The sequence below is a fragment of the Chiloscyllium punctatum genome, chromosome 40 (assembly GCF_047496795.1).
Source record: "Chiloscyllium punctatum isolate Juve2018m chromosome 40, sChiPun1.3, whole genome shotgun sequence".
Classification (NCBI taxonomy): domain Eukaryota; kingdom Metazoa; phylum Chordata; class Chondrichthyes; order Orectolobiformes; family Hemiscylliidae; genus Chiloscyllium; species Chiloscyllium punctatum.
Genome location: NC_092778.1, coordinates 45,750,288 through 45,762,367, shown reverse-complemented (window position 1 = coordinate 45,762,367; position 12,080 = coordinate 45,750,288). Strand labels below are relative to the sequence as shown.

At 41.7% G+C, this 12,080-nt stretch overlaps 1 protein-coding gene and 1 long non-coding RNA gene across 3 annotated transcripts in view; both read right to left on the bottom strand.

Moving 5' to 3' along the window:
* LOC140464558 (otoancorin-like) overlaps positions 1 to 2,672 on the bottom strand; it is a 58,618-nt gene extending 55,946 nt beyond the window's left edge. For both annotated transcript variants that reach the window (XM_072559790.1, XM_072559791.1), the window contains exons 1-2: positions 2,597 to 2,672; positions 413 to 541 (exon numbers count right to left, since the gene is read on the bottom strand). In XM_072559790.1, the coding sequence (XP_072415891.1) occupies positions 413 to 541; positions 2,597 to 2,644 (177 nt within the window). In that variant the 5' untranslated portion in view covers positions 2,645 to 2,672. The remainder of the gene's footprint in view (positions 1 to 412; positions 542 to 2,596) is intronic.
* A 1,248-nt stretch (positions 2,673 to 3,920) lies between these two features.
* Positions 3,921 to 11,871, bottom strand: LOC140464771 (uncharacterized). The gene is made up of 3 exons (XR_011954979.1): positions 9,935 to 11,871; positions 7,079 to 7,200; positions 3,921 to 4,044 (listed from the first exon to the last, which is right to left on the bottom strand). It is a non-coding gene; the product is annotated as an uncharacterized lncRNA (long non-coding RNA).
* Between the last annotated feature and the right edge of the window lie 209 nt (positions 11,872 to 12,080).

Sequence of the window (12,080 nt, the reverse complement as noted above, 5' to 3'; positions counted from 1 at the left end):
AAGGACTGCAGATGCTGGAGATCAGAGTCGAGAGTGTGGTGCTGGAAAAGCACAGCAGGTCAGGCAGCCTCCAAGGAGCAGGAGAATCGACGTTTCGGGCATAAGCCCTTCATCAGAATTCTCCTGCTCCTCGGCTGCTGCCTGACCTGCTGTGCTTTCTTATCACCATACTCTTGAGGCCATCAGTTATTGCCCATCCCAGAGGGTAGTTAAAAGTTAACCACATTGCTGTGGGGTCTGGAGTCACATGTAGGCCAGACCAGATAAGGAAGGCAGTTTTCTTCACTAAAGTGCATTTGTGAACCTGAAGGGTTTTTCCCGACAATGGATTTAGGGTCATCATTAGACAATGGGGTGACATCATCGGGGGGGCGTAGATTTGAATACAAGAACAACCAGCTACAATCCTAACCTCTATGCTCTTGCCACTGCGGAAATACTTTGCACTGAGTAAGAAGGTTGAGGTGTCCATCTGGTGCAGATCAGTGGCCAGTTTCCTTGGCTGAAGGATGATTTGTCTGAAGTAGTTGGAGAACGAATTCTGCAAGAAGAGAAAGTAACATTGAGAAAGAAACATCCCACAGAACAAAATTTAACAACAACCACATCGTCATTTCAAAATCCTTGGGAGAACAAGGGAAAGGGCAACGTGGATTTGGAGTAACTGGGGGACAGGAAAGAGTGCAGTGCTGAATGTTTTTCTGCACAGGAAGACAGTATCCAGTCAATAGCCTCGGGGTGAAGGCTAGGATTTACTGATGACCTAGATATGGGGTTATAGAGTCATAGAGATGTACAGCATGGAAACAAACCCTTCGGTCCAATTTGTCCATGCTGACCAGATATCCCAACCTAATCTTGTCCCACCTGCTAGCACCTGGCCCATATCCCTCCACACCCTTCTTATTCATGTACCCATCCAGATGCCTTTTAAATGTTGCAATTGTATTAGCCTTCACCACTTCCTCTGGCAGCTCATTCCATACATGTATCACCCTCTGCGTGAAAAAGTTGCCCCTTAGGTTTCTTTTAAATCTTTCCCCTCTCACCCTAAACCTATGCCCTCTAGTTCTGGACTCCCCCACCCCAGGGAAAAGACCTTGTCTATTTATCCTCTCCATGCTCCTCATGATTTTATAAACCTCCAAAAGGTCACCCCTCAGCCTCTGATGCTCCAGGGTAAACAGCCCCAGCCTGTTCAGCCTCTCCCTAGAGCTCAAATCCTCCAATCCTGGCAACATCCTTGTAAATCTTTTCTGAACCCCTTCAAGTTTCACAACATCTTTCCAATAGGAAGGAGACCAGAATTGCACGCAATATTCCAACAGTGGCCTAACCAATGTCCTGTTCAGCCGCAACATGACCTCCCAACTCCTGTACTCAATACTCTTGTAAGGCACAATTTCAAAATTTGAAGATGACACTAAACTTGGAAGAATTGTGAACTGTGAGGTGGATAATGGTAGACCTCAAGGTGACATTGTCAGGCTGTTGGAACTAGCAGGCACGTAGAAGATTATATTTAAAGTGCAGAAGAGGGAAGTGATGCACTTTTGCCGGGGAGAATAAGAACAATTGACATAAAAGAAAAGTGCATGATTCTAAAGAAGGTGTGGGAGCAGGAGGAGCTGGGGAGGATCAGTTTGCATCAATTGTTAAAAGTGGCAGGTTGAGAACTTTCAAGAAAGCAGGTGGGATCCTGAGCTTTATAAATTAAGGGACAATGTTTTGTCCTCAGTCCTGGGCACCACACTTTAGGAAGGATAAGGAGGAATTGGGAAGGATGCAGGAAAGATTTAAAGAATGGTCCCAGAGATGAGGGACTTCAATTATTTGGATAAGTTGGAGAAGCTACATCTGTTCAAGAGAAGATTGGAAGATTTATAAAAGGTTGAAAATCATGAAGTGTCTAGACAGGGAGATCAAGAAGGGAAGGATAATGATACAAGGCAGGTGGCAAACATTACACAGTGTGGTCAGGATCTGTAACTTTAATCAGGTCAGGAATGTAATAGAGGCAGGTTCATTTGTGACTTTTAAGAAGGAATTTCAAAAAGGAAAATGCACCTAATTTTTAAAAAAATGCAGGACTATGGAAAAAGATGAGTGAGTGGGACTAGCCAAATTGCTCTTGTAGAGAGCTGTCACGGACTGAGTGACTGATTGGCCAGCTTCAGTCATTTTCCAGGTCCTGTTATCTGTTTACAATCTCCACTTCCCATGCTCCACCTCACTGTGATCAAGTCTCATTCACAGACTTGGACTTAACCACCAATGTAGACCCTGCCCTCACAGCCTGAACCACCCTCAGAATCTCCACACCACCTTCCACAAGAGGGTCTGGTGTCGAAACCATGTCCAACTGTAGCCGGAACCCACCCTCATGACCCCACTCTCTGCTGTGCATGTTTGAGAGTAAGACCCATGGCATCACCACCTGACACTCCCCTCAATCCCTAATTCCTGTGATGCACCTGGTAATGTTAAACTATTTGAAAGGTGCTATGTAGATGCAAGCTATTGTCATTTGCATAAATATAAACGTACTGACACACACACACAAACTGTAATTATTCAAGAAAGGTATAAATCAAACCTGAAGCATATGCATACTGGACCCCTTTGAACGAAGGTATTGCAGCATGTCTGCATAATATTTAGTAACAGAATTTTCCCTGGAATCCAGAAAACACTTGGTTAAACTCGCTGTTTGATATAAATGTATCAATCAATGCTTCTCAAGTTGAATCAAGGAAATCTGTTCCCTCCTATTTGAGCCGTTTAAAACCGTCCACAGGAGGCATCATAATCTACTTTTTTTTTGTTACACCATATGAATTATTGCTCTTATTACTGTGTGGGACCATAATTTCTAGGGAAAACACTCCTTTTGGACACTCCACTCAATGGTGGATAACCCTTTATCAGTCCTCAAGTCAACTGTACCACTGCAAGATGCAGGCGAAACCTTCTGCCCCGATAGTGCACTTTAAACCATATCAAGGGTTGCTGTCTGCTCCATCCTGCGTCACAAAGTATGGTGCTGGAAAAGCACAGCCGATCAGGCAGCATCCAAGGAGCAGGAGACTCAACATTTCAAGCATAAGGTCTTCATCAGGAACGCACAGTCCTGAATGAAGGGCTTATGCTCGAAACATCGACTCTCCTGCTCCTCGGATGCTGCCTGACCGGCTGTGCTTTTCCAGCAACACAAGTTTTGACTCTGATCTCCGGCATCTGAAGTCCTCACTTTCTCCTGCTCCATTCTGCACCGACAGGACATTAACCCACTTCTCGTACCAGCCAAACTTGTGGCTTACAGCCCAGGTTCAGCACGGAGCAGTCTTGCCTCCATGTCAGAAGGCCCAGGGTTTGAGTCCACTCCAGTCACTGGTTTTTGCAATTCAGGCTGACGTGAGACTGACAGCAAAGCACTGAGGGTGTTTTGAGCTGTTGGAGGTGATGCCAATGCCCTATGAAGAAAAGGGTACTATTTTATTGGAGAAGCAGAGGACCCTGTATTGTTAAAACAATACCACAAGAACAGATTATCTGCTCATAATTGCATTGCTACACGTGGGAACAAACTGTGCACACATTGGCTGTTGTGTCTCATATACTATAACAAAAGAGTTAATTGGTTGTAAAGCATTTTTGGCCACCCTGAGATTGGAAATGGTGCTATAAAAATGCATGGATATTCAGTCTTTCACTTGTCTTCCAGCAAAGCAAAAGGCCTCACCTGAGGTACTCTAGTGCCTTGACAGTTCCTGAGGAAAAAAATGAAGATGGAAGATTTAAATACGTGAACACAATGAATCATCTTGGCACAGTTTTAAAGAGTTGGATTCCAATAAAAGTGGGAGAATCTCACCTTCTATGTACTTCTCATTCAACAACTTATCCTGAACAAAAAGAGACATGGTTAAACTATTCAGCACAGTTAAAAAATGACAGTAAAGTCAGCAACAGAAAGTAAAGGAAGACAGAATTTAAATAAAACCCTGTCACTAACCAGTATTTGTCTCAATTCAGTTGGTAAATCTGTAAAAGGAACAATGAGTTAAAACAAACAAGTGGCAGAGAGATAAACAATTCCAAAATACTGTTATAAGCCTCTGGATGGATTATGAGAGATATCGGTGAGTTTGAGGCACTGAGTTATGGCTCAGTAATTTATACATTTTCCTTCTGATTCAGATGTTTGACAGTTCCAGCACAAAGCTTTAGGCTGACATTTCAGTGTAGTACTGAGTGAGTGTTACACATTTGCAGATGAGCTATTAGCCAAGAGCAACTGCCTGTCTTCTCAGGTGGATGCAAAACATTCTGTGACATTACATCTGAAGAAAACTAAGGGAGTTCTCTTCAGTGTCCCAGTCAACATTTCTTCTTCAATCGACATCAACTTGTGCTAAGTAGCCATTATCTCATTCCTGCTTCTACCAGCTTGTTGTACCAACCTGTCTGCTGCTTTGCCAGTGACTACATTTCCAAAAGTACTTCCGTTTTTGAGGAATGCTTTGAGATGTCCTGAAGCTACGGTAGGTGCAGGAGGATTACAAGCCCTTTCTAAAGAGCAAGAACAAAGTGATGCATTTTTTGCCAGTTTTGTTTAGGGTAAGATTTCTTTCCTGTTACTTGCGAGTCACTGCTCACCCATTACCCTTATCCAGGGGCATTGTTCATATAGAGAAAGGGGAATACAGAGGAAGCAGTTGGGTAAAAGCGTTGGGAGGGAGGTTTGTGGTGGGATGTTAAAGAAAATACAATTAACTCCAGATTACAATAAACTGTCCACGTTTAGAAACATTTGGATGTGCACATCAGGTAACAGCAACATTCATGTCATGGGGGAGGAGCAGAAGAGGACAACTGAAGACCACTTCCTCCCCATTGGAACTCTCCACATTTTCTGGTGGCCTCTAGAGTCATAGAGATGTACAGCACGGAAACAGACCCTTCGGTCCAACGCGACCATGCCGACCAAATATCCTAACCCAATCTAGTCCCACCTGCCAGCACCCGGCCCATATCCCTCCAAATCCTTCCTATTCATATACCATCCAAATGCCTCTTAAATGTTGCAATTGTGCCAGCCTCCACCACTTCCTCTGGCAGCTCATTCCATACACATACCACCCTCTACTTGAAAACGTTGCCCCTTAGGTCTCTTTTATATCTTTCCCCTCTCATCCTAAACCTCTGCCCTCTAGTTCTGGAATCCCCGACCCCAGGAAAAAGACTTTGCCTATTTATCCTATCCATGCCCCTCATAATTTTGTAAACCTCTATAAGGTCACCCCTCAGCCTCCGACACTCCAGGGAAAACAGCCCCAGCCTTTCAGCCTCTCCCTGTAGCTCAGATCCTCCAACCCTGGCAACATCCTTGTAAATCTTTTCTGAACCCTTTCAAGTTTCACAACATCTTTCCGATAGGAAGGAGACCAGAATTGCACGCAATATTCCAACAGTGGCTTAACCAATGTCCTGTCCAGCCACAATATGACCTCTCAACTCCTGTACTCAATACTCTGACCAATAAAGGAAAGCATACCAAATGCCATCTTCACTATCCTATCTACTTGAGACTCCACTTTCAAGGAGCTACGAACCTGCACTCCAAGGTCTCTTTGTTCAGCAACACTCCCTAAGACCTTTCCATTAAGTGCATAAGTCCTGCTAAGATTTGCTTTCCCAAACTGCAGCATCTCACATTTATCTGAATTAAACTCCATCTGCCACTTCTCAGCCTATTGGCCCTTCTGGTCCAGATCCTGTTGTAATCTGAGGTAACCCTCTTCGCTGTCCACTACACCTCCAATGTTGGTGTCATCTGCAAACTTACTAACTGTACTTCTTATGCTCGCATCCTACTTTCATCCCTGAGATTTAATGTTTCCGCTCATGTCACAATTCATCTTTTAGCCCAAAGGGCAAGTGGCTAACCTTTATCGAATAGACCAGGTGACATCTTGTGGTCATGAAATGGAGGTATTTCTAAATAAATTGAGCAAGCTTTAATAAAATAGATATAAAGGAGCTGAAGTCAGTAAATAAACATTTTCAACTTTGATCTACTGCTCAACATTAATATATGGTACAAAAAAGGTCTTTTTCAACCACATTTTATAAAAGATATCTTTCCTTTCCCTACAATTTTTTTATTGACGTATCAGCGCGTTTCCTTCGGCTTTGCAATTACACCACGTTCCAGACAATACAGCATTGGCCTCCTTTTTAAAAAATAAAGCAGCATTTATCATCCCAGGCCTTAACTCATCTCTCTAATTATTGCTTTGTAACAGTAAGGACAACCAAAATTTATTTCTTCTATAGCTATCGATGTTCTAAAGAAACGCCCTTCAGCTGAAAGAGTAAATGTTTCTCCCTCAACAGATGCTGCCAGACCTGCTGAGTATTTCCAAATTTTTTTTATTTCAGAGTTCCAGCATGCTCTTGTTGATAGGCGTTTGATTGGTTTCACTCTTGCATTTCCAATTGTATTTGAAGTATGTACCCTAAGTGAAATTTTGAGGTTTGATTCCTGAAAATCTGAAGGTAACTTTTATACAAGTTAAAGATAAACAATATTTTGTTTATTAGGCCAAAACGCATAGATTGACTTTCACACAAAGGCTTTAAGTATATTAGAAAGGTGCAACAAGTGTAATTGTACTGCTGAAAAATTAACACATTTTGTCGAAACTTTTCATCATGCAGTCATCAGCAGGAATACCAACGTACGGGGAGCAATGTATGAGAAGAGAATGCTGATTAGCTGGCAAGTGGACTCTGACTGGTGGAGATATTGCTAAGGTGAAATGAGATGACGACTGATAGGTAACTGCTGAACTTTGTTCAAATTTAAACCAAGTACAGGTCCACCTCTTGTTTACATGGAGATTTAAGCAGATGAAGCAAACAACAATCACTTTTTTTTAAAATGTTAATTAAAATTACCTTTAAAAATAACACCCCTACTCCCACCAAAACAACTGCCACCATTATTTGGCTGAATCTGAAGATTATTTAAAAGGCACCAAGCACATATTAACTTAAATTATTGATTTCTTACTTTCTCCTGGGTCTGCACCAACAGCAGACCGAGCTTGGCAAAGAGTCAGGACAACCAGCCAAATCCAGAGGCTTCCCCGCATCTTTAGACAATGGCATCCAGTTCCTCCAATGTTGCTGCCACTGTGATGGACAATATCATGTGAAACATTTCGCACAGACTTATCTAATGGGAAGATTCACCATTAAAAGATCAGGAAGTCAGTATCACCCACTTGGCAGGGCCAAGCCCAGAAGGTTAAAGTTAATCCCAGTGGCTTCAGCAGGTGTCCCTAAGGCAGTCACATGGCACAGGAGGCTATTCAGCCCATCGTAACTGTGCAGATTCTTTGTAAGTTCAAACAATTTAGTCCCATTTCACTCGTGCTATATTGCAAGCAATTTACCAATTCCTCTTACTGTTGAATCTGCTTCCACCAACTCTTCAGGCAGAGTATTTCATTATTCAATCGGTTTATTAATTCAATTAAGTTTCCCATTTTCCATTCACACCTCCTTCAGACATATTGTTTATTTCTTTGTTTATTAGGTTGATGCTTTGGACCTAGCCCACCAACAGTTTTGTCATTTAATCTTTCCTCTCTTCCACCCTATTGCAGAGATTCCCATTTGTTCTTTACTCACATTCACCTTTTCCACTTACTTAAAACCTATTACATTTTTAACTTTTGCCAGTTCAGGTGCTACCACACCTGCTGATGTCATCAGCATTCTTGTTTTCACGTCAGGCAATGGAAGCCTTCTTGGTTTTCACTCATTTGTAGTCTACACAATGATGATCTCTCCACTGCGTCAGCAGTGAGTCAAAGATATACAGCATGTAAACAGACCCCTCAGTTCAACTTGTCCATGCCGACCAGATATTCTGAATAAATCTAGTCCCGTTTCCCAGTTCCACATCCTTCTAAACCCTTTCTATTCCTATTCCCATCCAGATGTCTTTTAAATGTTGTTATTGTACCAGCCTCTGGCAACTCATTCTATACACGCACCACCCAGTGTGTGAAAAGTTGCCTCTTAGGTCCCTTTTATATCTCTCCTCTCTCATCCTAAACCTCTGCTCTCTACTTTTGGATTCCTGTACCCCGGGGAAAGATCTTGACTACTTACCCTATCCATGCCCCTCATGATTTTATAAACCTCTATAAGGTCAGCCCTCAGCCTCCAATGCTCCAGGGAAAAGAGTCCCAGACTAATTCAGCCTGTCCCTATAGCTCAAATCCTCCAGCCCTGGCACTATCCTTCTAAATATTTTCCACACCCTGTCAAGTTTAACAACATCCTTGCTATAACAGGGAGGCCAGAATTGCATGCAGTATTCCAAAAGTGGTCTAACCAATGTCCTGTAAGCAACAAAATGATCTCCCAACACCTATAGCCAATATTCTGTCCAGTGAAGGCAAGCATACCAAATGCCTTCTTTGCTATCCTATCCAACTGTGAATCCACTCTCAGGGAACAATGCACCTTCACCTCCCCCCCCCAGGTCATTTTGTTTAGCAACACTCCCCAGGACCCTACCATTAACCGTATAAGTTCTGCCCTGATTTTCCTGATCAAAATGCAACACCTCACATTAAACTAAACTCCAGCAGTCCACTGGTCCATCAGATCAAGGTCCTGTTGTACTCTGAGATAATCTTCTTTCCTGTCCACTACAGCACCTATTTTGGTGTCATCTGCAAACTTACCAACCATACCTCCTATATTCACATCCAAATCACTCATATAAAATAACTAAAGTTGCATTACTCAACTCACCAAACTTCCTTCATCAGCACCTTCCAAATCTGCAATCCCTGTCATCTAGAAGGACCAAAGCAACAGTTGCAGGGGAACATTTCCTTCTGCTAGTTCCCCTTAAAGACATACATAATCCTGACTTGGAACTATGTCGCTGTTCCTTCACTGTCACTGAGTCAAATGCTTCAATTCCTGTGGATGTAACTGCACCAGATGGAAGCAGCAGCTCAATGAAGCAGTTCACCATTACACAAAGGGCAATTAGGGACTGGCCTTGTCAACGACACTTGCACACCATTTATAAGTTTAGCTACTGAAATTATATTTTTAATACTGGACTTTAGGTAAATTGAGCAAAACATTTCTGATTTTCCATGTAATTATCCAGCATGGAATTCCTGATTGTCAAGTGTAAACCCAACCCCTAGTTCTTTTTGCCAATAATCTTAATTCAAATTACAAAACAAGCTTCAATAATTGAAACATGAATAATTAAAATTGAATGATTAAATTTATAAAATGGCATAGATGAAATCCAGTCACTGCAAGTGTTCTCATATTATTTAGAATGCAACATTTTTAAATTTGAAATTTCAAAATATTCCACTCAAATACTGATCAAAATATTTTAACAGCCGCTTCAAAAATGAGAGAGATAAATCTGAGCTGGCGTTGCAAATGGAATCAAACTGTTAAAAGAGACTAAAATAAGATCAGATTTATTTTTGTGTTTGTAATGGAGTTGTGACAAGGTCTGAACCGGTCTCTCTCATTCAGAGGACACAAGACAATCAATTCATTGTTCAATCCGATACAAGATCAGGGTAAAAATTAACAAGTGGGTATGGAAAGTTTGGACACACACAATGCACTTATGGCATTTATAAGTTTTGATTTAACACCATATGACAAAAGGAGATACAGAAATACCCCTGTAAATTTAACACATTCTACCATTAACTTGAAATAAAAGAAATACTAATGTAAACGAGCTGTAGGTGAAACCTACAAAATGTTCAGTTCCCAGCATCATTTTTTTTCTTTAGAAACATCCCCTGCTGTTTATTCTTAGATCCATGTAAACAAGAGCAAAATAAAAATGAAGAGTGGATACCTGTGCAAACAGCCACTGACCTCCTAAAAATGTTTCTTGTTTTCTTTTTCACTGACTGTCCCCACACTAAAGTCAGCAACCAGACACTTGTGAGGGAACAAGGACCTTTTATCCTCATTTCAATTTGCTGACGTTAGACTAATGTAAGATGACACCTGTTGTCTTTCAATAACTCGCATTCATATAGGTGTGCTTAAAGTTGTAAAATATCCCAAGGCTGTTTTCAGACAAGCATTAACCCCAGTCCATGGGAAGGTATTAGGACAGGTGACCAAGAGCTGGTGAAAGAGCTGTGTTATTAGAAGCCTTAAAGGACAACACAGAAGTAAAAAGGTTGAGGGGCAGGGAGGGAATTCTTGAGCTTAGGGCTCAGGCAGCTGAAAACAAAGTGTTGTTAATAGTGGCTCAAAAGAAGTTGAGTCTGGACAAGAGGTTAGTGCATAGGGTTATAGAGCTGGAGGAGGTGATGGAGAAGCCGATGCCGATGGGTGAGGCTGTGGAAAAATTTGAACGCTAGAATGAGAATTTTAAAATTGAGGCACTGCTAAAGTGGGAGCCAGGATAAGTCAGAGGGCACAAGGCAAGCAGGACTTAAGTGAGTTAGGATACAGGCTGAGGTTCATGGAAGGTATAATTTAGGATGTATCTAGGACCAGCATTTAAACAGTGCGTTTAAAGATAACAAAAGCAAAATAAAGTGTTTGCTTTCCAATCTACACTGGAAAGTGATTTATTTGAGGATGGACATGTTAGGACTGCAACTTCTAATAATCTTCTCTTTAATGCCTTCTCAAAATGGCAAAGCCTCATTTACATCCCCATCCAAATTCGCTGCATTCATCGCCTCACTGGATGTTTGTGTAGATCAGAGGTGGAGTAAACAGGTCTCCAGCCCTAACAGGTCGAGGTGCAAATCCTGGAGGTTAACTACCCAATTTTCTGTTTTGCAACATCCCAAGAATTCATATTGCTAAATATTACCACCTTCCAGTCACTTTAATCTATTAAAGGGTCATTTGTCTTCATTCTAAGAATGAGAGTGAGTTAGTAGAACAGTATATTATTGAAGCACAGAAGAACAAGAGGGGCCAGGTCAGGAGGGCACAGTGGAATTAATCATGTGTAACAGACAGAGAGATGTATGAAGAGAGAGGAGAGGAGTGAGAGAAAGAATAAGAGAGACATGTCAGCACAAGAGACTTGACAAGAGTGATAGAGGGACACTTGGAAAGAGGAAAAATAAGGGAGAGATACAGTGAGAAAAAGAGCTGAGCTTTCTCTTTGAAGTGGAAAAATTTGTGCGGAGATTTCCAGAACTTGAAACCACTCCTGGAATCCATTGGAATTTTAACTGGGGTGTCACTTTATTTGACATCGACACCATTCAGATGAGACATATTCCCAAACCTTTTCATCTTGCATCATCAGATCAAACAGCAGACTATCAAGTTTTAGGCAATCAGCAACTTGCACTTCCAGAGAATGGTGTGGTCCTTGATTGGCAAGTCAACTCTGACTGCTTCCTCTATAAATGGGAACTATAGACTCCAAGCTCTGGTCAATTCAAAACATTTCCTTATGTACACACAGTCACTGCTAGCAAACAGTAAATTACGCACATTATGAGCTTGACTGATTATCTTAAATTGTTTTTTTTGTTCATGGGATGGGGGCATCGTCAGCTATGCCAACATTTAGTACCCATCCCTAATTACCCAATGGGCAGTTAAGAATCAAACACATTACTGGAGTCACATTTAGGCCAGACTTGGTAAGGATGACACACAACCTTCCCGAAAAGGACATTAGTAAACCAGAAGGGATTTTATGACATTCATCAGGGATTACATGGGTTGCCATTGGCTGGCTTTTTAACAAATACAAAATTTTATCATCTACTGTGGGTGGGATTCGAGCCCATGTCCCACAAACATTAATCTGCGATTCTGGATTACCAGCCCAGTGACATTACCATCGGGTGCCTGCCCCCATTACCATAATCTAACAATAGATGCTTTGCTTTGGGTTTTTGCAAGCATTGGTAGTTGAGTATTGTCTGCTCTGCTAAACACAAAGGAAGATACTGTTTGATTCAGTCAGTCAATCATTTGCCCATATTGCCCACTTACCTAGCATTGCACTAGAA